The sequence below is a fragment of the Balaenoptera borealis genome (genome assembly GCF_965194805.1).
Source record: "Balaenoptera borealis genome assembly, chromosome: 16".
Lineage (NCBI taxonomy): Eukaryota > Metazoa > Chordata > Mammalia > Artiodactyla > Balaenopteridae > Balaenoptera > Balaenoptera borealis.
The window spans coordinates 44,393,618-44,421,121 of NC_138872.1; the positions used below are offsets into that span (position 1 = coordinate 44,393,618).

The window sequence follows — 27,504 nt, forward strand, 5'->3', positions numbered from 1 at the left end:
TTCGAGGTGATCAGTTCTTTATTCAGGTTTATTCCTGACTATTCACCCAAGAGGTCACTGATGACCTGGTCCCTGCCTAGTGCTGGAATGATTATTCAGATGGAAAGGTGGCCCTCTGGGCTTTCCTCGAGGGCCTGGGACCTTGGGGCAGTGAGGTGGGAGGGCCCCTCAGGGTCGAGAACCCGTGTAATCCCCATTGGAGGACTCGCCCTGTCTGTGCAGACCCTAAATCTAGGTGCACAGTGTCGGGGAGACTAGTTAAGTTTGGAAGGAGACTTGATGTGTTCAATCCAGCCGTGGGGGGGGCTCTGTGCTGACCCCTGGCACCGCCATTCTGCTCTCAGGAGATGCTGTTTCCCAGGGCCCACGACAGCAGGGATGGAGCTGGGAGGCGGGAGTCAGTGACAGCGGAGGACAGGCACCTCGAAGCTCTGGAGCCAGGGGACCACCCAGACTTCAGAGTAGCAGCTGAGAGTCTGAAACGAGGGTGGCCTGAGGGTCCCCCTTTACGGAGGCTTCCCACCCCGCCGGGGCGACCCAACCCGCAGCAGAGGTGGGTTCCCAGCGCCACTGCCTCGGGCAGGTGTGTGTGTGTGTGTGTGTGTGTGTACACATGTGTGCTTGTGCTTGTGTGCTCACGTGTGTGCGCCCACGCATGTGCATGTGTGTTTTCTTTACTGAAGAATTCCCTCTCTGCCCTGATTTTATTTTGAAAAATTTCAAATCTACAGAAAAGTTGAAAGAATAATTCAAAAATATATACTCAACACATGTATTTACAAATTACCAAATTTTGCCACATCTGCTCTCCCCATGTGTGTATATAAAATTTCTCAATTATCTACAAGTTTTCTTTTGCCCTCCCCCCACCCCCAAACCTGCAGTGTTTACTCCCTGGAGATGTGCCTGTGGGAATGAGGAGGGGTGGTCGTTTGGGAAGTCCTGGGGGGCTGCCTCTCGCTCTCCCGTGTCGGGGGTGGGCTTGGGCGCTGCTCAGGGGTGGGATCAGGAACCTCGCAGGTAGAGCAGTGCCGAGGGTGATTTCCGAGGCTGCGAAGGTGGCTGGGGGGTGGTGAGCAGTGGGGAGGCCAGAGCCCTCTTACCCGCTTCAGGGTGCGGTTGGTCTGGAAGCCGCAGTCGTCCAGACTCGAGTGCCTGGTCTTCTTGCAGGTGGTTCTGCTGATGTCCAGGTCCAGCATGAACTTCAGGCCCTTCACTATCTGAGGGGATAGAGGGCGGGCCTGGGTCACTGGGTTCAGGACATGGTGAGAGATGGGGTGAGCTGGGGGCCCACCTCCCTCCCCCCCAGGCTTGGGCATGCGCTCCTGCAGACGGTGGAGACTGAAGACCCCAGTCCCCGGGTCTGGGCCCCTGGAGTCCTGACACTGGCTACTTAGACCCGCGCAGAACACCCTCCGTGATAGGGACAGCATCCTGCTCTGAGAGTTTGCGGTTGCCAAAGAGAATAGAGACAATAAAGTCACCCCCCAGTCCTGTACCCAGGGGTGACCATTATCGTGAGTCAGCATGTGGGGTGGTGTCGGGCAGCACACATCCTCGGGGCTGTGGGTCTCTCTCCCCAAGGCCAGCTCCCCGGTCAGTGACCGCGAAGCTTGCTGACCGGCTGCACTGGGCCCCTGCTTTTTGAGAGTGGCTGCGTCCTGTCACTGACTGTGTCCTGTACCCTCACCTGTGTTCTCGGGACCCAGGACGAGCCAGGCCTGGCTGCCCCGTGGTGTCCCCGTGGGAGGGGGAGCACTGAGCTGCTCGTATGGGGCCGCTGAGAAGCGTGGGGACCTTGCAGGGTGGGACACTCCTGCAGGGATGGGGCAGTGGTTGGGGGACATGGCCAGAAGTGCTTTGGGGCCGTGGAGCAGTGGCCTGCGGGCAGCCCGGCAGGCAGGCAGCCCTGAAGGTGGGCGGCGGGGCAGCTTGTGCCCCGTGGTAGCCGCCCTCCCCCACATCCTCCCTGTGTGCTGCCTGGGAGGAGCCTGGTTCAGTGAGAGACGGCGCCGGCCTCGGTGCCTGACTCTGGTGGCCCCGGTCCGGTTCTAGGTGGTCAGACCTGGCCGCCTTGGGCAGTCCTGAGCCCGGACCCCACCTGGACGAGGGCTCTGCTGACGTGCGACTCCCGGAACAGGAAGGCGTCGTTGCTGCAGTTGTTGAAGCTCTCGGCACTGTGTCTGGCTGCCCTGAGGACGTCCGGGTCGTTGGTCTTGATAGTCTTGGGAAATCCTGGCTTTACACCCGAGTTAAGGATCTGGGAACAAAAATCTGGACGAGAAACAGAACCAGACAAGAACATTACTGTGGGGGGGTCCTTGGTCCAGGGATCACGCCTCCTGCCTCTGCTCCCAGTGTGGCGCCCGGCCCGTCCACCCCTCGCCATCCGCCCACCCGGCCTGTTCTCCCCTCCCCTGGCCGTGTTCCCTGCCGGCCCGTCCATCTCTCGCCCCCCAGTGCGTCTGCCCTCCGTCCCCGTGGTTGCCCCGTCCTCAGCCGAAGGCCAGTGCGGTGGGCGGCACAGAGGTGGATAAGATGTGGTCCCGTCCTGTCCCTGCCCGCATGTGTCCCTGGGTTCTGTCCTTTCAGAACCCAGGTTGTTTTGAACAGTTACAGGAGCCTGGACACCACTGCCCGCCCTCAGGCCTGGACCCTCTGTCAGGATGAGCCCTGGTGCTCCGAGAAGTCGGCCCTGGCCTTTGAGGCTGCCCTCGGCTTCGAGCCCTCAGCTTGTCCCCAGCAAGTGGCCGAGGGGAAGTGCTCGAAGGCCGTCCTCCGCCCCCAGGACTCTCGAGCGAATCCGCCCAGCTGCCAGGTCCCCGCGGCGCCCATGTGCTGCCGCCTCCTTTGGGGTGTTTGGGCAACAGGTGGGTGGTGGCTTTTCTAGTTGGCGTCTCAGGGGTGACTTGATTTCAAATTCATGTTTCTCAGTTTTGCTGCAGTGGTCACGGACTACTTTTATATTAAAAACTAAATTGCGGGGGAGGGAGAATGGGAAGAGGGTTTGGGTTGTAGATTACTTCTCTTTTCTAAGAACTCCCCAGATTTTCCTGAAATCATCTTGTGCCAGAAGTGACCCGGAGCTGAGCCACCCCGTGGTGTCGGCTCAGCTGTTTTCTTTCACTGAGTCGCGTGGAGCGTGGGGTCTGCGCCTCGTGCACGGCCTGCATCGGGGCTCAGCTGCGTCCTGGCCGGTGTGGAGGGTCCACTGCCCTGCACTGCCCTGGAAGGTCACTCTGCCTCCCTTGGCCGTGACCTTGGGGAGCACCTGTGGTGCATTCAGTGGGGGTGGGGTCAGCACGTGGTGGACCCGCTGGAGCCACAGGAAGTGGAGACTCGTGGACGAGCTTCCGGGCGTTGAGTGTGGGAAGGAGGGGTCCCGTCCTCACGGGGGACTCGCTGGGACTGCAGACCCAGGGTGCTGGGTGTGGGCCCCGCCGTCTTGAGGACACACGGTTCCCTGGTTGTGAAGAAGTCTCGACTCGTGGGAGGAAAACAGTGGTGTGAGGTCGGCAGCGCTTGGGGGCTTTGTTCCTCAGGGGCTGGATGGGGGTGTCCTGCTGGAGACAGGGCCCCCCAGCCACGGGGCTGATGGACTGAGAGGACCTTCACCTCAGCTGGGGGTGGGGGTCAGGGTCAGTGGGCTTGCTGGGCCGGGACCCAGGCATCTGGCAGGACGGCCCATGTGCGGCTATGTGTCCAGGAGCCTGGGCTGGGGTCAGTCCAGTATGCTGGGACCTCTTCTGGGGGCCGGCCTGTACGCGGGTCACAGCAGAGGGTGAGACACGGCGCACGCCAGCTCAGCTCAGTGGGGAGGTCTTGCCAGGGTGTCAGTGAGCCCATCAGCCTAGAGCGAGGTTTTCGGAGGAGGCTGGTTCCACCGCCGCCTGAGGTCTGCACAGAGCCCTCCTTAGAACTGGACGTCTGCTGTGGCAGTGGGCACACGAGACCCCCACCGGGTGCGAGAACCAGGACGGCCAGAGCCGGCCCTGTGCGGCCTCGCTGAGGGTTCTCCTCTCCAGGTGGGTGGAGCGGAGGAGGGGGCTCTGGCAGTGGGCAGAGAAGGCGTGAGTCCGGTCTGGGTAGGGTCTGCGGAGGGCCCATGACCCTGGGGGTGAGCCGCTGGCGCTCATGACAGCCTCTTTGTAAGAGGGGCTGGCACTGCCCGCCCAAGCGGGACCCCTCCTGGCAGGCGGGCCCCAGCTGGGTCCCTGGGCCGAGATGGAGCTCTGGACGGCTCTGTGAGGCCCCCTCAGCTGGGAGGCCTGCTCCACCCCCATGAGAGCTTCCCAGCAGGTGAGGTTGTCGCTCATCCCCCACGAAGCTCTGTCCCCAATGTCTCTGAGAATCTCCTTTGCCATAATCCGGCCCTCACATGACGTCCCCGCAGACTCTGGGCTGGGCCGTGGCTGAGGTCTCTGGACGCAGCAGCTGGGTTGGTCGGCTGGCTGGGCCCTGAGCCCGTGGCTCTGACTCTGGTGCTGGGAGGGCTGCTGGCCTGCTGTTGACGACAGGAAGTCCAGTGTGGTTTTCTGTTTGGAAAACAGCTTGATTTTTGCTTGTCAGCATAGTCCGAACAGCAGACGGGAAGGACCACCTGGTGGGCGGTCCAGTCTCCCATGTGTTTGTGGGTCTATATCCACGGCTATTTTTGCTTTGTACAAATTACATATATTCCTTTTTCTGATTATAAGCTTACTTGTTTGGTAGGAAACTTGAAAAACACAGAAAAGTACAACAGAAACATTAGAGCTCACTCTCAGTGTTGCAAAGGTAACCACTGCTACCTGTTTTTTAAATAAAGTATACTACATTTAATTTCGCTTGAACTTAACATGATTATAATAATGAAGTGAAACTAGGTGAGGCCAAACCTCTGATGAATGTCTCTGCCAAACGTGTGATGTCAGTTCCTAAGCGATTTCGGTAAAGTTACAAAGAGTTTATAGGGAACATGGAAGTTGGTTTATTTTTACCTACATTTCCTAAAATACAGGCTTCAGTTACGTGAGGCTTCATCAGCAGAGTTATCTAAACAAACAGTAGAACCCCATTTTTAATTTAAAAAAGTTGAAAAGTCAAACTTATTTTCAGAGCGATTCTTCAGAATGTCCACAGGGCAAGGTTGGTGCAGAATAAGCCCAAAGAGGGGCTCTCCTTCCGGAAGAAGACAGGCAGCCGGGGGGGGGGGCCCTGGGCCCCAGCCAGCTAGCCCTCTCCCACCACCGCCAAGGGGGCCCCCGGGCCGGCCGTGGTCCCATCTACAGGGAGGAAACAGGCCTCAAAGGAGTGCAGGGCGGGTTAAACCTAGGTGTGAAAGCCGTGTTCTTTTTCTCTTTTTCTCTCAAGAAGTATTTCTCGATGGGTGCTGTGGGCAACTCCAGGTTGGGGGCAGGACGGTGATCCGGCAGAAGGGGCTCAAGGAGGGAGCTGGGGGTGGGGACCAGTTAGAGGGCAGAGAGCAGAGCACGAGGCAGACCTGACCGCCCTTTGCTGCAGGCTGGGTGCGGGGGCCAGAGTGGGGGGATTGTGACTCACACCGGTGGCAGGTGGTGGCCTGGTGATGACTGAAAGGACAACCAGAAGGAGAGGTTGTGAGGAGGAGCAAACACTCTTCATCACACGCGCTGGGGTGGGGAGGGGCCGGGTGGCGCAGAGAAGTGAGGTTTCCAAATGAGCCGGACTCCCTCCCCCATCCCCTGCCAGGCGGGGCGTGGAGGCTTTGGCCCAGAAAGGCACTGGGAAGAGGGAGGCGGGCAGACCCCGTGGTGAGGGGTGGGCTGAGTCAGGAAGGAGAGAAGAGGGCCCCTTACGGCTCTTGGGAGAGAAGTAGCTCTTCAGCTGGTCTTGAAAAAAATGACTCAAGACGGCAAGAGATTTGGCAAGAGATGGGGGGCCGGAGACTTGGGAAGATTAGGGTGACAGCAGCGCTGTGCTGGGTACTGAGCGGGGGGTCCAGCCGCCCCCGGATGCACGGTTGGAAGAGCACCGGGCGAGCACAGTGTGCAGGGGCACGGGGCTTGGAGGGAGGACGGCAGAGGCCCAGCTCTCCTGGGGCCGGAGCAGACTCCCCGGGGCGGAGATGTGAGCCCCTGTCGTCTCAGACTTGGGCGGTGGAGCTGGCCCTGGGACCGAGAGCGTGGGCAGGAACCAGTGCGGGACCTGCCTCTGGCGGATCCTTCCCACCTGCCCTGGCACAGCCGGGACCTGGTCCAGGAGCCAGCACGCTGGGGATCCCGCAGGCCCCTGGGCTGCTCAGGCTGCACCAGTGGACTCCCGGCCACCCCCTTCTGTGAAATCGCCCCAGGCCCCTTGGACACCCCCTGATTCAACCTGATTCAAGGGAGTCAAGGAGTCTCTACTCCCCTGGTGATCAGAATGGGAAGCAAAACGTCAAGGAAACATTCTGATGTTTCTTGCTGAAAAGTGTAACTTTCCATCTAAATCACAAGTGATTCCTACTCCAGCTCCTGTCCTGTCCTGTCCCTACACCCCCTTCTTCAGAACTAACACCGGCCCCACTGATTTCGGTGGCCAGGCTCTGCACTTGCCCTTACCAGTTGGGGCACTCAATTCCCTCCACTGGTGTGTGGGCACTTCACAAACATCGAGGGGTTCAAGGCAGATGCACAGTTGAGCAGGTGGAGCCGGAGCTTGGGGGACATTGTCAGCAGCCCTTTGGGTTGCAGCAGCAGTTAATTGTTTCTATGCAGGTTAAAGAGGATGGAGTCTGCCCTCCAATCACCACCAAACATGCAGCAAATGTCCCAGGAGAGGACAACAACTTCCTGACAAAGAGCAGCTGGTAAAATGAGCCAGCAGCAAATGGTTTTGGTAAACGCCTCTCAACTTGCTTTTCTGAAAAATGAAGACACGGGATGACGTCCCGTAGGAGGCGCTGGAGCCTGGGACGCTGGCTGTGTGTCCACGGATGCACCGAAGCCGGGTGGGGGTGCTGGGCCCTTTGGAGAGTCCGGTGCCTCCGGCCGCGCAGCCCCTCCCTCCCTGGTGTGGAAGGGAGAGGGGGCTGCTCAGGCAGCTGGGGCTCCCCACCCCTTCCTGTTTCAGGAGTGTCTTGTGTGTGGCCGGGAGGTGGGGGGACCCGAGAAGGGAACCAGGGTGCCCAGGAGCCGAACGCGGAGGCCCCTGCTGGAGGCCGCCCCGCCGTGTCCCCGGAGGTCTCCTCGTGGAGGCTGCTTCCCTGCCAGCATCACGGGGCCCTTGTCATTGTCACGGGCGGGGTCCTGGAGCGCACACTAGGAGGGCTGTGCCCACAGAGCGGGGTGCTGCTGTCCACTGCCCGCCTGGAGGTTCACTCCGAGCCTCGCCCCCTCACGTGACACCAGAACTCAGTGCGCTGGTGGTTGCCCTTAATTGTGTGGGGCCACACCCACCTGGCTGTGCTCTGGGGGCTCTGACTAATGAGTAGCCCCGTTCTGAGAGCATAGGTGTCCCCTGGCACAAACAGGATGCTGGTTAGTCCCCGCCTTAATCCACTGGGACATGGCCAGAGTGAGTCCCAACTCTGCCTCTCAAAGGCTGTACAGCCTTGGGGAAACTGCTTGACCTTTCTGAGCCTCCGTGTCCTCATCTGTATAATGGGGTGATGATGGCACCAACCCCACAGGGTTGTGGTGGAAATACAGGAGACCATCCACAGGAAGATCTTGTCGATAAAGGACATGCCATAGTGTCATGATTATCAAATGTGCGAAATGGCTGCAGTGGGGCTCTGAGGGCAGATGGGTGTCCCCACTGGAAAAAAGAAACCTCAAAATGCAGAGGGTGGGTCAGTGGCCCTCATGCCGAGATGCAGCAGTTCCCCCCCCACCCCCCGCCCCGGGATGCAGGCCGGCGTGAGCCTCCCTTGTGGTGGGCGGTCTCTGGGTCCTGCCACTGGTGACGATGGCTGCTGGACCCCAGGCCCTGCCAGGCGGCCTGTGATGGGAAGATGGGCCCCTGTGAGCCCGACTGGGAGGGCTTCCCAGGAGACATGAGAGTCAGGTTGAAAAAGGGCTTCCATTTTCAACCGAAGGAAAAGTGGCTGAAGAAATCGATGTAGCAATTTCCTAGGTTCTGAAGGGCTTGGGGAGGGCGGCTGCCGGGCTCAGATCAGCGTAGTTGAGCGCCAGGGGTGGGGAGAAGCCAGGTGCCCAGGTGGCGACACTCGGGGCCCCCGTCCTCCCACCACGGAAGGCTCTAGGGTCTGTTCTCAGAGGAAGGCCGTGGGGCTGAGGGGCGGACTCGGGTCTGGGGCTGAGCTGTCTCTGCTCGACCCCCAGACCGGGGCCTCCAAGCCACTCACTCGAGCCCGAGGCCCTCGCTGGGGCCGTCACCTGTCACCTGACGGAGGCAGCAGACAGGATCTGTGTGGCGTAGGGGCTGCGGCCAGCAGAGGCTCAGGAGCAGGGGTGCGGGCAGGTGGGTGGGCGGCTGCCCCCCACCCCAGACCTGGGGCATTGCCTTCCGTGGGCCACCGCAGCCAGGCGCCTCCAGGGCCGGAGGGGTGCAGTGGTTTACCCATTTCATGGACAGTGAGACTGAGGCTCAGAGAGGCTCCAGGTCCCAAGGCCTCTGCCTGTGGCTTGGACCCTGGACCCTCCTCCATCTGGGCTGCGGGGCTGAGAGCAGGCCTGACGGGGGAGGGCCGGGCCAGCCAGAGGGCTGTGTCAAGGGCAGGCCGTCTTCCACCTCCCGAGGGGGCAGGTGCGGGACTGGGTTGGAGAGGGTTTGGTCCAGCACCAAACCCCAGCAGAGGGGAGGCAGTCCTGCCAAGGAAAGGAGGCCAGCGTCCAGCGCCTCCTGGGCCACGCACTCCTGCTTCTGCCCCGCTTGTTAGGGGAGGAAACGAGGCTGGCAGAAGCAGCTTAGGAAAGCGGGACAGAGGGCACGAACGTTACATCCCAGTGCAGTGGAGATGGCGGGCCCCTCACTCAGGCTTTCAGAGGGAGTCACTTCCCTGGTCTGAACATCCAGCCACTTCCCTGGCCTGGCCTCCTCGATTGGGCACTAAGGGGGCCCAGGAGGACAGACAGCTCCCGGAGGAGAGGACCCGTGAGGCTTCATGGTGTGAGCTAAGACCGTGGCTGGGGGAGGGGGCAGAGGTAGGATGTCCTGTCCCCATGGTGCCTGAGATGGTCCAGAGCCCCAGGCGGTGTCACCCACTCCCGAGGCTGTGACCTCCAGGGACTGAGAGGCTCAGGCTGTCCCCTGGGCACCTGCCTGGGCACCCCCGACCTGGTCACCCGTGGCCGGGCTCCGGACCTCTTCAAAGAGGGAGGAGGGCAGAGACCAGTTGCTACCTGGGGGCTGTACCCCTCACCCCGTGCTGGTCACTTAAGCCCCGGCTGCCAGCTTCCTCGTGCGCATGGGGGCAGGTGCTCATGGGCTGTGTTACTGGGCAAGTCGCCTAACCTCTCTGTGCCTCATTTCCTGGCCTACAGGTGGCGGCTTCCCTCGCCCTCCCCCCAGCTCTGGCCTGGCTGGAAGGATGAAGACTTAGGGTCCCCCGAGCCAAGTCACAGGGCAGCAGCGGAGGCAGGAAGGGTGCACCATCAAACAGAAATGGCCTGACCGCTACCCTGTGCGCTGTCTCCGCGGAGGGGCCGTGGCGGGCCCTCCCTTAGGTACTCGCAGACCCCTGGAGCGGCGGGGGACAGAAGGCACTTCCCCGGTCCCCAGACACCCCCCGTCCCCCTCTCTGCTGAAGCCTGCTCCACACAAAGGCAGCTTCTGTGAGGTCCCCTGGAACGTGCCTTGGGAACGGGGTTGGGGGGCAAGCTCACGGCGCCTGGACAGTGGGGAGGCCCCCTCTTACCTTGTGACGGGTCCCCCGTGGCACCCAGGACCAGGCCACAGACGACCAGCAGTACCCCGGCAGGACGCATGGCTGCACGCAGGGCTGTGCTGGGTAAGGGCGCCGGCAGCGAGGTGCTGGGGCAGCCCCGCCCCGCGACCCGCCTGCCTGGGGTGCGGGTGGTGGTTTCTTGCTCTTCGTCTCTACATCTCGCAGCTACAAACTCAACCGCTTCCTTTGTAAAAGTTTCCAAACAGCGATTATTTGCAGGGGAGGGGAGAAAGAGGTGAGAGCTGTGGGCAAAACTTCTGCGATTTTCTACCCTTGAAACACATGGAAGAGACGTTGCAGCAGAAAAATGAGCAGGGATTTTCAGAAGCACACTCACTTGGGGTTCCTTCTCCAAAGGGTATGCTCCTCAGGCCTAGATTCTGGGGTCTGAGTGGCTCCCTGCAGGAGACTGTGCTCCTGCTGGCGTGAATTAGGCGACTCTCCCTGGGAAGTAACAGGAAAACAGGGTGCAGACTGCAGTTTAGAGGATGACTATCGCCAGGCCTGGAACTGGGTGAGGAACAGCGTTTGCTGATGAATGATTGATCCTTGGAACTTTTTGGCTCAGAGCTGGCAAAGGAGAGGAACAGTGTCTGGCCTAGAGGTCCCGGCACTCTGCCCAACCTCTAGGCCAGGCCCATGGTTAGGAGTGGGAGCTCTGGAGCCAAAAGGCTTGAGGCTCTACTTCTGAACACCTGGGCCACCTTGGGTGGAGGTCTCCAAGCCTCAGTTCCTCAGGTTATGCTGAGGATTTGGGGATGTCGTGAATGTAAACGGCCACTCTGCCTGTGCCCTCCACCAGGCATGGCAAGGAGTTGGGCTGCCCCTGTGCTCACGGCCTTGACCCTGCAGTACCTCGGGGGCCGGCGGTCACTCCTGCATGTCCTCAGTGCAGAGGGTCATTCCCACTTTCAGAAGCTCCGGGGGTTGGGGAGCTCAGAGCAGTTATGGGACCTGCCTGTCACTGCACTGGTCTCTGGCCCTTGGCCCTGTTGTCTGTGAATGTGGGTGATGGTCCACCTCGCCGCCCAGGCCTGGGGGCGAGCAGAGGCCCAGAGAGGAGGAAGGAACTGGCGTTAGAGCAGCGTTACAGGCCCCCGGGGAAGTGTGCATGTGTGCACTGGGTACATGTGTCATGTGTATGCGTGTGCATCCAGTCTTTACATGTGTCTGAATGTGAACATGTGGAAGTGTGTTTTTCTGAGTGTGAATGAAAGGTGTGTATGTGCTTACACGCAGATGTGTATAAGTCTGTGTGAGTGTGTTTTGTATGTATGTTGTGATACTGATTTTATGTGTCCACTGGGCCTTAATCGCATGAGGCAATTCCTTGTGATAAATCTCTTTATACACACACACACCCTACTGCCTCTGTTTGTCTGGAGACCACTGACCCATACATTTGTGCAGGTGTCTGTGCCTGTATGTGTCTGTGTGTGAGAGTGTACATTGCTTTCGAGTCTGTGTGTTCATATGTGTCTGTGTCTCTGTGCACGTGTGTGACTGTGTGTGTACGTGCACTATTTCTGCCCCATCCTCGGCCTGCTGGGGGTCGTGGGCTCTGCACTGAGCCCCACTCATTCATTGGTGGGTCTGTTCACCACTCACCCTTCCTGCCACCCTTTCCTGCTTGAAGTGTGGTCCCCTGCCCAGTGCCCAGTCAGCACTCCCTGGGCCCTTGATGGAAATGCAGCTTCTCAGGCCCTGCCCGTGATCAGGCTCTATGAGCGGGGCCCAGGAATCTGTTTTCACAAACCTCCCAGGAGACTTTTTGTCTTCTGGCCTCCACGCTGTGCCCCCTGCTGGTTGGCTGGAGCCGTCCAGTTCTCAGGCTGTCCTCCCCCCCAGCCGAGGAGCGAACCGGACACCTGAGCCGTCCTGCTGCTTCCAGGTCCCGAGCTTCCTGCCTCGTGCAGCCCGTCTTGGCCACAGCCGGGCCCAGGGAGCCTGGGGCTCCGCCAGAAGTGTTGCTGCATTTGTTCTGATGACAGCGGCGGTGATGGGGAGAGGGCATGTTCCAACACTTGCTGCGTGCTGGGCACTTTTCTCAAATCCCCACACCATTTGACAGTCGAGGAAACTGAGGCACAAGGGGGTGAGAAGTTGAGGGAAGTTCTGCAGAGTTGGGGCCCAGGCCCAGCGCTGTGGTCCCGGCCACTGCCTTGCACTCCCTGCCCCCCACGCCCCCTGCCCCCGGCCTGGGGCCCCAAGCCTGGGGCTGTCCGTGCCGGCCACGCTGGCACTGGACAGCCTGCAGATGCCAGCTTGGCCATGGGGGTCCCTGATGGTGGCCCGAGTGAGCTGACATCCTGTCCAGCACGACTGTTGGCGAAAGCATCACCGAGCCCTGCAGAGCAGGAGTGTGGGGGGCCTTGGAAGGAGTCTAGGGCTGTGTGTGTGTGTGACTTTTGTGCACCCAAACAATGTACAGAAGAAGCACAAAAACTGGTTGTCCCAGGAGAGGATTATCCGATGGGCTTCTGAGACCTTACGCCCTGCGTGTACTTTATTTTCTAAAGTCCACGGTGGTTGTCTGAGTGGAGGGGCAGGAGTGTGCTTTTTTGGACTGGGAAGAGCTGCTGGGTGGCGAGCAGACTTTGTCCACACGGTGGCGCTGTGACCTAAGAAAGGAGCAGGTCTCGCCCGGCGTTTCCCACGCTGTGGGCTGGGGGCTTCCTCTTCTGCTCTGGGACCGCCACCGTGCCCCCACCCCCGCCCCGCCCTGCTTCCGTCCCTACATCTGCTGTACTGGTGATGGATTTCAGCAGTTCTCGGCCCTCTCTGGGGAAATGCAGTTCTCAGCGGGGGTGGGAGGGACCCTGCAAATCTTCGGCCTCGGGGCCCTTCACTCTCCCCAGGCTGGGCCTCCTCCTGGGGGATCTTGGTGCTTGTGCGGGTGGGGTTCCTGCACCCAGTGCCGCCCCCAACCATCCGTCATGATCGCACATTCTACACGTGGGGGGCTGCATGTGTCGGCATGTCCATCTCCATGGGGTCTGGGGCGTCCCTGGGAAGAGCCACAGGCTGGGGCCTGGAATCACCCTAAGATGCTGGTGCCGCGTCTGGACTTGATCTCAGTGGGGCTGTCGGTGTGGTGGACCCTGGAGTGGCAGGTGACAAACCCCTGGATCAAACCCACCCTGAAGCTCATGTGCTGCTAGATTTTCCAGTTATGAGTTCCCATCCAGTCTCTTGCTGCTTAAGACCATTCTAGTTGGATTTTCTAGGTTTGTTTCCCTTTCCCTCAGCATAAAAGGCTCCAACTGACAGATGGGAAACAAGTTTGTGGCTGGGTCGGTATCAGGGGTATGTGCTCGCCAGTTGGGAGGCTGGAGAAGTTGGTAATGCTATTGACCAGGAGAACTGAGAACCTTTCCAGTGGTGACGGGAAACTGGATCCACAGGTGGAGCTGAACTCACGTGCCACAGGCACAGTGGGGCTTGGTTCCTGGATACTGCACACAACCTGCCTTACCTGTCTCAGTGCTGTGGCTTCTGCCCAGAGGTCATGTACAGGCCTGGCCTGGCTTCTGACACCCGTTACCTAAGGTTGCCAGTTAAAATACAGGGCACCCTGTAAACCTGAATTTCAGAGAAACAACAAATAAATTTTTAGTACAAGTAGATCCTAAATATTGCATGGGATGTACTTATACTGAAATCATTCATTCTCTAAAGTCCAAATTTTCTGTATTTTTATGTGCTAAACCTGGCAGCCCAACCCTTGCTTGGTCTGGTGACCTGGGTGGAAGGACAGAGTTGCCAGCTCTTTACACGTGATTCTTCTGTGTGGATCCGGGGGCTCTCAGCTCAGGGCCCCGGTGGGTCAGCCTGGTCAGCTGACCACACCGGCCAGCCCTGGGTCCTGGTTTGGAGCAGCACCTGCTGTGACGGGACGGGACGAGATTCCGCTGCTCCTCTTGCCCTTACGCTTTGCGGGTAAGAAGCGTCCTCAGGGGCCCTGATACTTGCTCTCCTGGGTGGGCCGCATGCTGCCCCTCGCCTGGGGACTCCGCGAGGGCTGCGCTGCTTGGCCTCCCGCTGTGTCACCCAGACAGCGACTCACGACATCATGTTGTGGCAGCGGCTTCTCACGGAGACTGGAGCTCAGCCTGCACAGCTGTGTGTACTGCCCTGAGGGTGGCTGAGGCCCGGGCCTGGGACCAGGGGGCTAGCCCGGAGGGGCTGAGGGCGCAGCTGCCCCCTCTGCTGACTGCTTGGTGGGCACAGGGCACCGCCGGCCCCACGGGGGGACCTTGATGCTCATCCTCCAGCCCAGGGGAGGGTCACGCCCTTTCCCAGGGGCAGCCTGAACCCCCGGGGCTCCAGGCAGGACCTCTCTGCAGGCCCATCGCCGCTCCAGAGTTCTGGCTGCCCTCACGCCCCAGCAGGCCACCGCTCTCCCCGCACCATCTTGTTTGCTCCCCAGGGACTCATCCCTACTGTCTCCACAGAAGGGATATTTAAGTTGAGCTCTGATGACGGGGTAGGAGTTTTATTGGCAGGAAAGTAGGGGGTGAAAGCAGAGGGAGCATCGTGACCAGAGGCTGGTGGGGGTCGGGCTCCTCATCAAGACAGCTGTGCTGCTCTGTGTGGCCGCAGCTGGGGATAGAGGAGCTGGCCCAGCCTCATCGTGCGGTCCTGGACCTCTGGGTCCTTCTTGGGGCCACCTGAGCCTAGGAAGGTTTGCTCAAGGGGAGCAAGTGCTGGTGCTGACAGCGAACTTGGCTCTGCCGCTGCCAGCCAGGCCCTTGTCCAGTGGCTGTTTAAGCCTCAAGCTGCAGGACAGTGGCAGTAGAGTGACCTATGACCTGGCATTGGAGAGCCAAGGGCTGTGTGCAGATCTAGACTCTGTGTCCACCTGTATCGTCCCCACCCGCCTGCTGAGTTTCCATGGGCCGCATTCTCTTCCAGTGGGTTTTACAGCCAAGGGCTGTCAGGGTCTGGAGTTGGGGCTCTGGAAACTCCTGGAAAGGCTAGAACCGGAGGATGAGGAGGAAAAGACTCAGGGCAGGACGTCGGGTGCTGGAACCTGCTGTGACCCCAGGACAGGGACACGGGCTGCTGACCGCCGAGGGGAGGCGGCTCTCTGACCTGTTTTCCCCCTTCACATCTTTCTTTCTGACTAAAGCTGCGTTTTCTGCTCTTAAGTCTTCACGTGATTACATTTAGCCCCCTGCCATACCCCTGTGTTCTGGGTAATCACCCCACCTCGAGGTCCTTCCTCACATCTGCAGCGTCCCTTTTCCCTGAAGAGTACCATAGTCACAGGTTTCAGGCTTAGGATGTGGGCATCTCTGGGGCCATTGTTGTGTCTGCTTCAGGAGGTGTCAGGAAGAGGAGGGCCCTGCAAGGTGGTGGGCCAAGAGCTGTTGAGGCCTCTGGGGGCCTCGGCTGTGCTGTCTCACAGACCGCCTACCTTCATCCTCCTCCTCAGGAAGATCTCACGCTGAGTACCGCCCCTCCAGCAGACCTGAGACAATGGTTGGAGCGCTTGGCATATGGGGGGGTCCCAGTGAGACACGTGCACTCGTGGACAACAGCCAGACCACACGTGACCATGGCACTCTGCCCACTCCCTGCTGCCCCTGCCCAGGAAGCCAGACCACAGCCTCTGCTGCAATCATCCCAACGGTCAGGCTTGGTCAGGAGCTGCCAGCTTCCCTAATTTTTGTCCCCGTGTTCAACTTAGCATCAATGAGAGAAGAAAGCCGAATGTGCCCCCAGCCAGGCCGACGGGATGCCCCGCTTCTAGTTGCCTGCCTCCAGCCTCCCTCGTCCCCCTCCCTGCACGCCCATCTCTGCCACGCGCCAGTGGCTGAGTTCCCTTGCTGTCTCATGCTCTGAATAGGGGAGATAGCTTTTGCTTTTTCTCTTCTGGGTGGTCCTTGTTTATTTCCATGCCGGGAGACGTGGGTGGGGATTGGGACGGGGACACAGCCTGTACAGGTGGGCTAATGCACAGGTTCTTGCTGGGCAGCTGGGGATCTCAGAGCCAGGCCCCTGGAGGGTGGGGAGGTGCTGGGTGGTGGGCTGGAGAGAGCCCTCAGGCAGAGGTGGCGCTCACAGTGTCCCCCCAGTAGCACGGCCACCCCGCCAGGCACTGCGATGTGGGCAGGGCACTGAGAGCACCTGCCTCTGGCCGCCGGCAGCTTCCAGGTGGGGTCCTGGTTCCTACGGGGGCCTCTCATTAGAATAGCCCCACAAGCTTGGCAAAAATGCAGACCGTTTGTTCCTGAGTGAACACTCACTCTGTGGATCTGGGTGTGGGGCTGGGAATGAGCATCTTCAGAGCTCCTGGGGGCCCAGCTAGACCTTGGAGCACAGCTGGGTCTCCACGAGAGCTCAGGCAGACACACCGCCCTCCCCACGGCCCAGGTTTGTCTTCCTCCCTGCGTCCCTCCTCGTTTCACGGAATGATTGCGGATTTAAATGCGTGAAGATGGTATCAACTACAAATTGGCACTTGCCGTTGGCACTTGCCACCTACCTCTACAAGGATTAAGTCAGGTGCTGCTGCAGCTGCTGACTTTCAACACCCCCTGAAAGGAGTTCAGGGTGGAGAGCAGAAATGAGGCCCTCTGTGTTCTGGGAAAAACTGGCAGAACAGGTCTGCAGATACATATTTTCAGGAGCAGATTTTATGAGCCCAATTCTTGTATCTCCTCATATCTAGAAAAGCACTAGAATCCTTCATGGTGACGACTGCTCCTCGTGACTAGCAGAAACCTTCTGTAAAAAAAATATGTGCTTGATTGCATGTACTCCCCTTGAACCAAAATCACACATATACTGACCTTCCCCCCACCTCTTTGGAGCAGTTTCTCAGAGCTATCTGAAATGCTGTCTCCCGGGCTGCAGTCCTCATTTTGCCCCAAATAAAACTTAGCTCGCAACTCTCACATTGTGCATTTTTTTTTAAGTCGACAGTGGCTTCTCTGCCTCGGTCCCCCTTGGCATCTGACGACCCATTTATTGCTGTTAATTAGGCACCCGGGTGTACCTTCCCTCGGGCGTCTGTAACTCTCGGGCCTCGTTTGTTTGGCTCCCCGCTGATGCGCATAACCCATTTCACTGGCTTTCCTTCTGCCATTAGTTTCCGTAGCCCTCGTGTAGAATTTCCATATTGTAATTTCCCGATTCCAAGTTGTGTGGTGAGCTAGGGTTGGTTTCACCGCCTCCCTTGCCTTTGTCCCATCCTTGGTGAATTTTTAATTGTGCAGGTGAATCTGCTGAGGTGTTTACCCTTCTGAAACCCCTGGGACCAGCCCAAACCAGGGCTGGCTGGACTTACATGTTGTGTGTGTGGTGGGTGCAGGTGTCACAGAACCAGGAATCCAGGGTCAAAGGGACAGTCATGAAAGGCGGTTCTCACTTGATTTCTTCCACAACATTTTAGTAGAAAAATTTTCAAGTTTTTTCAGAAAAGTTGAATGAATTGTTCTGTGGACATTCACATGCCACCCCCTAGATGCCACAGTTAACTTTTTCTGCATTGGCTCCATCCATCCATCATCCATCTATCCATCCATCCATCCATCATCCTTCCATCCATCCATCATCCATCCATCATCCATCCATCATCCATCCATCATCCATCTATCCATCCATCCATCCATCATCCTTCATCCATCCGTCATCCATCCATCCATCCATCCATCCATCATCCTTCATCCATCTGTCATCCATCATCCATCATCCATCATCCATCCATCCATCATCCATCTATCCATCCATCATCCTTCATCCATCCATCATGCATCCATCCATCCATCATCCATCCATCCATCTATCATCCATTCCTCCATCATCCATCCATCCATCCATCCATCCATCCATCCATCCATCCATCCATCAATCCATCATCTATCATCCATCATCCATCCATTCATCCACCCATCATCCCTCAGTTCCTCTTGCTGTTTTTGCACATTAACTACAAAGTAGCTGCACTTCAGTTGATGTTGAATCCTGGGGACCCCATGCTGCCCAGTGACCACGTGGCCTCAGTTTAAATTCCCCTGGAAACAGGAAACCTGCTGCCTGCTGTAGCCCAGTTCCACCGCTCCAGCTGAACCAGGTTCCCTTCTGTGCCAGGGGCCCAGTGACAGGCTCCCTTTCTCCCAGGTGTGACTCTTCAACAGAAGGCATTGAAGGGAAGCAAGAGGTGGAACCCATGGGGATGTTAGAGCCCGGGGCTGGGCCCCTCCCGGCCTCTGGCCCAGGGCCTCTGGCAGGCCCGGAACGTGTGGGTCTAACAAGCCCGTAGGCGAGGCTGATGCAGCTCACCCAGGCTCCACTTTGAGAACTGCTGATTTAAGCTTGCACGGCTCAGTGGAAGTCCAGTTATCCCTAAAATAACTGCTTAGTCAGAGTCTCGGGTGTCCTTTTGGAATAGGTATGGAAACATGCTTCTGGCCCGAGGGTACCACTCTTTGACCCCCGAGGGAGGCCAGGCCAGCCCCTCTCCTGGGCCCCCGGACACGCCAGGCTGCTGGCCGTGGGGCGGGCATCTTCAGGGTGGCGACTGACTCCTTCCTGTCTGGGTGTGTTTCAGGCTGCGTGTCTCTGCAGGTCTGCCGCCGGCCGCCCCAGCGGCCTCTGTGGCTCTCCTCAATGCCTGGGTGTCCATGGCTCCACTGACCGACAGGAGATGGGGTCCTGGCTGAGTCCCCGCAGAGAGACATCATCATTAGAGCTGGATGGGCCATGGCACCAATAAGCTTTCTTTGCTTAATTTATTTCCTCACCACCCAGAGTGAAATGTTCTGTAAGCAGGCAAGTGTGTGTCTCTGAGAACGCCTTTGCCTTCTTCTGCGGACTGCGCAATGCTGTCTTTCACACTCTGCTGTTGCAAGTTAAGTCATTAAAGAAGGAGTAAACTTGTGCTAATTATCGATGGCTTATTACTACCTACTAGGACGGCCAGGCTGGGGATGTGTGTGAATTTCATTAATTTCTCCAGGCTTTTGGGGTTTGGCTTGAACTCAAAGGCCCTCCATGAGCAAACTCTTGTAAAAGCTTTAATTAACTCTTGCCAGTGTCAATATGTTTTATTACCTTCTGCAGCCCACAGGCTCCCCTGTGGCTAAATTACTCCGATGTTCCCAGCTGCCGTCATGAAGGCCGGTGCTCTGGGCAGACGGGAGTGGATTGAGTTGCTTTATGGGCTTCAGCTCAAGGGCAGTTCCTCTCCATCAGAGATGATGGCGGGGGCGAGTGGGGGGTGTCTTCTGCTCTGGGGAGTCAGAACTTGTTGCATCAGAAACCGAAGGGCTGAGCTTAGACTGACATATACACACTGCTATATATAGAATAGATAATAAGGACCTACTGTATAGCCCAGGGAACTCTACTCAATACTCTGTAATGACCTATATGGGAAAAGACTCTAAAAAAGAGTGGACATATGTATATGTATAACTGATTCACTTTACTGTGCAGCAGAAACTAACACAACATTGTAAATCAACTGTACTCCAATAAAAATTAATTTAAAAAAAGAAGCCAAGGTGCTGAGCTTGGAGATATGACCTTGGCCATGCCCTTGAAGGCTACGTGGGGTCTGGGACTCAAGTTCGGGTCTTGATCTTCGCTTGGAAGCTGTGGGGTGGAGGGCGAGTCACCCCCACCTCCGGCTCCCTTTCCCTCCATTTGAAGGTGAGGGCAGGAATCCTGCCCCTAGACGGCCAAGTGCGGGGGCATCTTCACGGCCATAGGTGTATGCAGAGCCGCTGACTTCCACTGGCTCATGGTCTGGGGTCCGTGGCTGCCTGGCCTCTCAGGGTGGGAGCCAGGGGACAGACGTTGTCAGCCTGTGGCCCCTGCAGCAACCACCTGCCACATTCCACCCACACCTGCAGCCCCTGCCTCCCTGCCCACAGGACCAGAAGGGCTGGGGGGTGACAAGCCCAACCTCACCATGACTCCTGGGTGTGGAGGGGGTGGAGGTCTGCACGATGGGGGCACCCCAGCCTGCCAGGCCTGCATCCCTATGCCACTGGCTTCCTCTTGGCTCCAAATCCAAATTTATCCAAACATTGATCTTTGAGGCTTGCTACTTTGATTTGATTGAGGTAATATTTACATGCAGTGAATGTAAGATTGTAAACGGATGATTCCATGAGCTTCCGCAGATACACACAAGCGGGTACGGGGCTCCGGGTTCCCTCGAGCCCTGGCACCAGTCTGCTGCCTCCCCAGGCACCGTGTTCTGATTTGGTCCCCAGAGACTGGCCACCTTGAGCTCTGCACGAGGGACTTTCCCATCCCCCTTCTTTTGTGTCAGGTGATGTCCCTGGGGTTGAACCCTGTGGTTTGTGTGTCAGCGTCTCCTTTCCTTTTACTGAGGAGTAGGGTTCCCGTCTGTTTGTCCGTTACTTGTTGACGTGTGTTACATTTTGTCCAGGTTTTGGCCACCATGAAAAATGCTGCTATAAATGTTCTTGCACGATGCCCTTGTGTGGTTGTTGATTTTGTTTCTCTTGGAGGGTATTGTTGAGTCGCTGGGTAGTGTGTGTTCAATTTCATGAGAAACTGCCAGGCTGTTTTCTGGCCGGACCGTTCTTCACCCCCAGCAGCAGTGCTGTCAGCACTTGATACTGTCAACCCTGAACTTTAGCCATCGTGGTGGGTGCACAACAGCATCTCCTTGAGATTCTCATTTGCATTTTCCTGAAAACTGATGGTGTTGGGCTTCTTCTCATCTATTTATTGGACAACTGTGTATTTCACTTTGTGAAGCATTTGTTCATGTTTTTTGCTCATTTTTAAATTGGCGTGTCTTCTTATTGATTTGTATTTCTTTATATCTTCTGGGTAGAAATCAATAGTCAGGTATACACATTACACAAGTTTCTCCTGGTCTGGGGCTTGTCTTCATAAGCAGAAGTTTTTCATCTTGATGAGTGCTTTCTACTTTTGTAGTTGAGATGTATGTAGACTCTCTGAGCTGGGATTGTAAGTTTAGTTTTTGTAATTAGAAAATTTCATTATTCCCTGAAATATGACACAAATGAATCTATCTATGAAACAGAAACAGAATCATGGACATAGAGGACAGACTGGTGGTTGCCAAGGGGGAGGGGGTTGGGGGAGGGATGGAGTGGGAAGTTGGGGTTAGCAGATGTAAGCTTTTATATATAGAATGGATAAACAACAAGGTACTACTGTATAGCACAGGGAACTATATTCAATATCCTGTGATAAACCATAATGGAAAAGAATATAAAAAATAAAGTATATATATGTATAACTGAATCACTTTGCTGTACAGCAGTAATTAACACAACATTGTAAATCAACTATACTTCAATTAAAAAAAAAAGTAAAAAATTTCATTATTCCCATGATACACCCACCGCTCACCCCAAGGTAACTGGCGTTGGCAGCCTCACCTGTATCCTCCTTCACCTTTCCCCACGCTGCAAACACACACACGTGAGATTGCCCTTTTTTTTTCACTTAGGTGGGCCTGGACTCCACACTCAGGGACTGTCCTTACGTCAGAGCACAGTGGTTCATCTACGGAGGCAACACAGATGGAGATCTGACGCTTTCTTTTTCACTGCTGCTTAATATTCCAGAGAATGGATGTGCCATGGTTTATTTAACGCCTCTTTTTAAAGACTTTTATCTTTTTATTTTGCTGGGAATTCAGGTTGTTTCCAGTTTCTTGCTGCCTCAAACAATGCTGGGATCCGAGCACACAGCTGTCACACCACCTCACCATGTCACAGGCCTTGGAAGCTGCTGCCTTTTTCCTGTGGGATAAATTCCCAGTGCGAGATCGTTGGGTCATTGAGTGTGTGGTTTTGAGACTTAACAGGTCTGGCAGATTCTTCCCGCCAAAGACTGTGGGAATTCACAGCAGTGGGTGAGGTTCTGTGTCCCGTTCACAAGCACTGGCTGCTGTCACTTAACGTGTATGTCAGTCTGATGGGCGATGACACTCTTACTCATCCCTCTGCAGCCCAGCTGTGCTTTTCTATGAGCTCATCTTAAAAACCGACTTGCACAGATTATCTACAGATTTCTTTGCTGTTCAGAAATGTTCTTTTTCTTTCTCCCATTTTGTCTTCAACACTCTCCCTTCCTCTTCACCTTGTCCTTCTCAAATGACGTGTTTCAAACATTTTCCAAATAGTTCCTAGGAGATCTTTGGTTCTCATTCAGTGATTTCCCATCTTTTGAAATGGATGTGACTCTCCCCACGTGTTTTCCTCCAGCCTCGGGCCCTGCCGACAGGCCTTGTGGCTGCTTGAGCTCCGTGGGAATCCAGTACGGAGCTTCTGGGTAAGACTTTGATTGCGGCTGGCTTTATAGGAACCGTCTCAGTTTTGTAATTGTGTCCTAGTGTCCTGGACGTGGTTTCTTTTTAGAGGACTGATCCTACCCGCGCCAGGATCAGATTCATCCTGACTGAATCTGAACCTCCCTCCGTGGTGACTGAGCTTGTTTCTGAGCCTTTCTTCCCGAGGGTGGGTCTTGTGGCTGGAGAGCCAGCTCCTGGCCCCTGTGGAACCGGCACCGCCGGCCTCGGTGTGGCGTGGCTCCATCCCGACCACCGGCAGGGCGTCTACACCCCGGGAAGGGGGGTGCCCTTAGAGCCCAGGAAGTGGTGTGCATGAGGGGGCCACAGCCTCGTCCAGAGCAGGAGGAGCACGCCCAGCCCCTCTCTACTCCTCCACTCCGGGGCGCTTTGTGGAGACTGGGGCCAGGCAACCAAAGCACGGAAATGCTTTTCAAAGCGTCAAAGCCTATTTGACTAGGGTTTGAGCCTTTCAGCATTTCAACTGTCCGTACATGTCCACGTGTCAAGTGAAAGGGCCTCCATGAAATTAATTTCTTTCTCTCTCTTTTTTTTTTTCTTTTAAATATTACCCAGAGCACAGGGCCTGCACACGTACAGCACTTTATTATTATTATTTTTAAAAATATTTATTTATTTATTTATTTTGGCTGTGCCGGGTCTTAGTTGCGGCACACAGGATCTTTAGTTGCGGCATGTGGGATCTAGTTCCCCGACCAGGGATGGAACCCGGGCCCCCTGCATTGGGAGCTCAGAGTCTTACCCACTGGACCACCAAAGAAGTCCCTCTTTCTCTTTCTTTCTCTCTCCCTCCCTCCTGCTTCCTTCCTTCCTTCCTTCCTTCCTTCCTTCCTTCCTTCCTTCCTTCCTTCCTTCCTTCCTTTCTCTCTTCTTTCTTTTCCTTCTCCTTCCCTCCCTCCCTCCCTCTCTCCATCTAATAATGCTCTATGTAGAACATTTGAATTATTATACCACAGAGTATAATGAATAAAAGAAAGTTTGCAGACTTCCCTGGTGGTCCAGTGGTTAAGACTCTGTGCTTCCACTGCAGGGGGCACAAGTTTGATCCCTGGTCGGGGAACTAAGATCCTGCATGTCGCATGGTGTGGCCAAAGGAATAAAAAAAGTAAAAGAAAAAAAGCTTGCAAACTTGCACATAATCTCACTATCCTCAGATAATCTCCCACACTAGCTTTGTGGATTTCTTTCAGTGATACACATACATTTATATACATATAATATATATATTAAATTTTATATGCATTTAAAATTTGGCTCCTATTATGTATGCAATTCTCTCTTACTTAACATTATATTATCTGCATTTAACTATGTCATTAAGTATTCTTTAAAAATGTAATTTTTGGATAAACTTTTTATTGAAGTATAATATACACAAAAGAGTGCACACACCATAAATGTGTAGCTCAATTGATTTTTCCCATGAAAATGTGATTTTTACACTACAAAGTAATCTGTTGCATGTAACTTATCTGAGCAGCCTGTTGTTTGTAATTTTGCATGATGATAAATAACTCTGTAACGGACCTCCTTGTGCACAAATCTTTGGGTGCATCCTAGGTGACTGATTTTTAATTAAACATACACAATTGTAGGAATCACCCTCCCAGACTTCAGACTCTACTACACAACTACAGTCATCAAAACCACATGGTCCTGGCACAAAAACAGATACATGGATCAATGAAACAGAATAGCGAGCCCAGAAATAAACTCACACATGTATGGTCAATTAATCTATGACAAAGGAGGCAAGAATATACAATGGGGAAAAGACAGTCTCTTTAGCAAGAGGTGCTGGGAAAGCTGGACAGCCGCATGTAAAACAACAAAATTAGAACATTCTCTAACACTGTATACAAAAATAAACTTAAAATGGATTAAAGACCTAAATGTAAGACCTGAAACCATAAAACTCCCAGAAGAAAACATAGGCAGAACACTCTTTGACATAAATCATAGCAATATTTTTTGGATCTGTCTCTGAAGGCAAAAGAAATAAAAGCAAAAATAAACAAACAGGACCGCATTAAATTTAAAAGCTTTTGCACAGCAAAGAAAACCATCAACAAAACAAAAAGAAACCTTTGGAATAGGAGAATATATTTACAAATGATGATCGACAAGGGGTTAATATCCAAAATACATAACCAGCTCATACAACTCGACCTCAAAAAAAAAAAAAAACAACCCAATCAAATATGGGCAGAAAACCTGAAGAGAAATTTTTTTTCCCAAAGAAGACGTAGAGGTGGCCAGCAGGCACAAGAAAAAATGCTCATCATTGCTAATTATTAGAACCATGCAAATCAAAACCACAATGAGGTATCACTCCACACCTGTCAGAATGGCTATCGTGCTTCGTATGTGAGAAGATTTTAACTTCTTTAATTTCTTTAATTGTTATGAGAAAATTTGGGCCATCATTCTTAGTAAGGTTTTCAAATTGAGTGTAACTTACGTTTGGAAACGTGCCCAGTTTGTGTTACTTGATGGGTCTTCCATGTCACCATCGCCCAGGTCAGCCCCACTACGGTCCCTTGTGTCCCCACCTGTGTGTGGCTGTTTGACCAAATACTTATCTGTACCTACTGAAATGGCCTTGTACTTTCTCATTATTCTTTTAATGTGGTGAAACACAATAAGTGATTTTCAATGATAGGTCAACCTTGCATTTCTGGAATAAACCCAACTTGGACATGCTATTACCCTTTACATATATTGCCGGATTGGATTTGCTAATGTTTTCTTTAAGATATTTGTGTCTATGCTTATGAAAAAGATTGACCTCTAATTTTCCGTTCTCAAAATATTCTTTTGATGCAAAATCAGTTTTGTCAGACAGAAGGTAAAAGGTTTAGCCCTCTGGAAGGCAGCTGATGGGGAGGGGAGGGAGTTGGTGGTGGCTCAAGAGCTACAGATTCTGGCAATTTTCACTGAGATTTAGTAGGTTTTCTTGCACAAATATTTTTTCAGTTGCTCTATGCCCTTAGGGCGGTTTCCAGAGACTTCAAAACGGTTATTATTATTTAAAAATACTTTTCACCAGTTGTGGCTGTCTCACTACAGACAGGTCTGCAGGGCTACTCCAGACGTGGACTATTTCGTTATCTTTGTTGGTAGGATTTCCACTATTAGCGCTTATCTTATTTTGCATTTCTTTTCTCTCAGGTGAGACTTCTGTGTAATTTTGTCAGCTCTGCTCTGCAGTTGACTATTTCTCTCTCCAGCTCAGTCTATTCTGCTATTCAACCCATGGAGTTTTAAATTTCAATTATTATATTTTTCCTTTTCAGAAATTCCACTTTGTACTTTATTAAAACTATATGGTCAATTTTGAGTCTCTTGTTCCTTTGGTTTTTATCCGTTTCAGCATATTTTTGAATTTGATAGTTCCCTTTCATTTTCACAGTGAGTCCTCTCTCCTCACTTTTTGTTGTTGTCGTTGATTCTAGATTGAAATGGTTTGTTTCCTCATACATATCATGATTAAAAAAATTCAAGTTTGTCTGTGGGGATTCTTTGTGGCCTGAATTTAAAATACCTCCAGAAAGGATATACGTTTGCTTCTGTCAGGAGCCTGGAGATTGTGAATCTGGGTCTGTTGTAACCTGGATTTTCAGCTTTTATTTTCCACACAGAGGCAGTGTGACTTCCATCCCCAAAGTCCTGGGCGTGTTGTCTTCTTGGGGGAGATTCCTTCCCTCTTCAAAACTCCCAAGTCTCTGTCCAGCGTCAGGGATGCTCAGTGTCCCCTTGCGGGAAGGCAGACCTCCGGCCTTGTTCTCTGGCAGGTTCTGCGTTGGACAGGCCAACCCCTCTGCCTGCCGGGTGCCTGTGGGTGACCCTCCACCTCAGCAGACCTGGGGTCCAGTCCGCTTCACCCCCTCTGCTGATGCACAGGCTTGCATCCTGGCATCAAAGCTCAGCAGCTCTGTGACCTTGGGTTAGTTTTTAAAAAACGTCTTTGAACCTCAGTTTCCTAATCTGTAACGTGGCCACATAGCAGTACTCTAATGGCAGTTAAATTATTTCTTTCCTTTCCCTTTCTCTCTTCTTTTATACCCATTTTCCCTCACTTAGAGTAACTATTAAGCCAAGACCACTAGAAACCGTGAACTGTGTATTAAATTAGATTGAAGCTCTCCTTGCAATATAATAACGGTTCTTTGAAAATATTTCACCTCTTAATCTGTTCCGCTGGTGTCTTCTTGCCTCTCTGATTTGCCAGGAGGGCAGAAAACCCAACAAAAAGCTTCGCCATAAAAAGTCTCTTGGTAGCTGGTGTAATAAATCTTCAACCGGAATTCAGGTAACTCTCACCTTTGAGCCACGATGAGGAAGAGGGGAAGAGCGGGGCAGAGGGACATCCCACGCGGCTGCCACCCTTGGAAGGCGTTCTCAGACGTGGCGTTTAAGGTCTGCTGGGGTATCTTCAGGAAGCTGGAGCTCCCAAGACTGGGGTGTCATGTCCTTTGAATATTTCTCGAAAGATAAAATCCTCTGACTGCCCGTGTATTTCAAGTCTTGTGCATGTAATGAAAGCCTTTGCTTCCATTGCCAGATGCTCTGAAAGGGGGGTAAGATGTTAATTCGCAGTCAGTAAAGTTCCCTCCTACTTTCACCGTGAAGGATCTGGGATCTGGGATCCCGCCCAGCTGAACTTTTGGGGCTGCGTGGCAGTCACAGCTGTGAAGGGTTCAGGAGGTTTGTTTGTCACCTCTTCCGGGTGGCAGGCCCCTTGCTCCCTTTTCCATCAAGGCCTTGTGTTCCTATAAGAGATGACACACATGATGACTCCTCTCTGGTCCTGGGTTCACTTGCCCGTCCGGAAAGGCCCCCTTCTCCTCTGGCAGGTGGTGCCTCAGCTCCAGAAGCATCCCCTCCGGAGGCTGTGTTGCTGTGCCCAGAGGCTTCTCTGCTTCACGAGTCTTATTGGAAACCCTCCCCAAGGCACGCTCGCACGTCTGGGGGCCGTGGGCTGACCTTGGAAGGACAGTCCTGCTGCTGTAAATGGCACCCGAGAAGATGCCTGGGGAAGATTTCACTGGTGTAGGCAGGAGGGGGTGACGCAATATGCAAAGGGATGGGGGGGGGGTGGGACCCATCTATCCATCCGTCCACCCATCCATGCACTTAGGTGTGGATTTATTAATTTCTTTTCTTTTCTTCAGCAGGCATTTGAAGGCTCTAAGCCTGGTGCTGGAGTTACAAACACAGGACACTCTCGTGTCCTGCTCTCTCGTGGCCAAGAGTGACATGAAAACAGAGATTCATTACACAGTGTGAAAATCACCAAGGTGAAGTGCATGCGGGTGGAGAG

At 54.4% G+C, this 27,504-nt stretch overlaps 1 protein-coding gene and 1 long non-coding RNA gene across 3 annotated transcripts in view; one reads left to right on the forward strand and one right to left on the reverse strand.

The window, feature by feature from the left end:
• CST7 (cystatin F) lies at positions 1–22,841 on the reverse strand. 2 transcript variants are annotated; one of them, XM_082360192.1, is made up of 4 exons: positions 9,821–22,841; positions 2,102–2,274; positions 1,104–1,220; positions 1–476 (listed from the first exon to the last, which is right to left on the reverse strand). In XM_082360192.1, exons 1-4 carry the CDS (start codon positions 9,888–9,890, stop codon positions 399–401), a joined length of 438 nt encoding a protein of 145 aa, XP_082216318.1. In that variant the 5' UTR covers positions 9,891–22,841; the 3' UTR covers positions 1–398. The 2 variants fall into 2 exon arrangements, with proteins under 2 accessions (XP_082216318.1, XP_082216317.1); XM_082360191.1 differs by lacking the exon at positions 9,821–22,841 and having other exon boundaries at positions 2,102–9,809.
• The window catches only part of LOC309613408, a 16,415-nt gene continuing 11,749 nt past the window's right edge, over positions 22,839–27,504 (forward strand). Inside the window, exon 1 of the long non-coding RNA XR_014235708.1 lies at positions 22,839–27,481. This is a non-coding gene — a long non-coding RNA (uncharacterized lncRNA). The remainder of the gene's footprint in view (positions 27,482–27,504) is intronic.

Coding starts and splice junctions, on each gene's coding strand:
- CST7 (XM_082360191.1), bottom strand. CDS start 2,446: ATGGACGGGCCGGCAGGGAACACGGCCAGGGGAGGGGAGAACAGGCCG. Junction 1,221..2,101: donor TCAGCAGAGCCCTCGTCCAG/GTGGGGTCCGGG, acceptor CTATCCCCTCAG/ATAGTGAAGGGCCTGAAGTT. Junction 477..1,103: donor CCAACCGCACCCTGAAGCGG/GTAAGAGGGCTC, acceptor CCCTCGTTTCAG/ACTCTCAGCTGCTACTCTGA.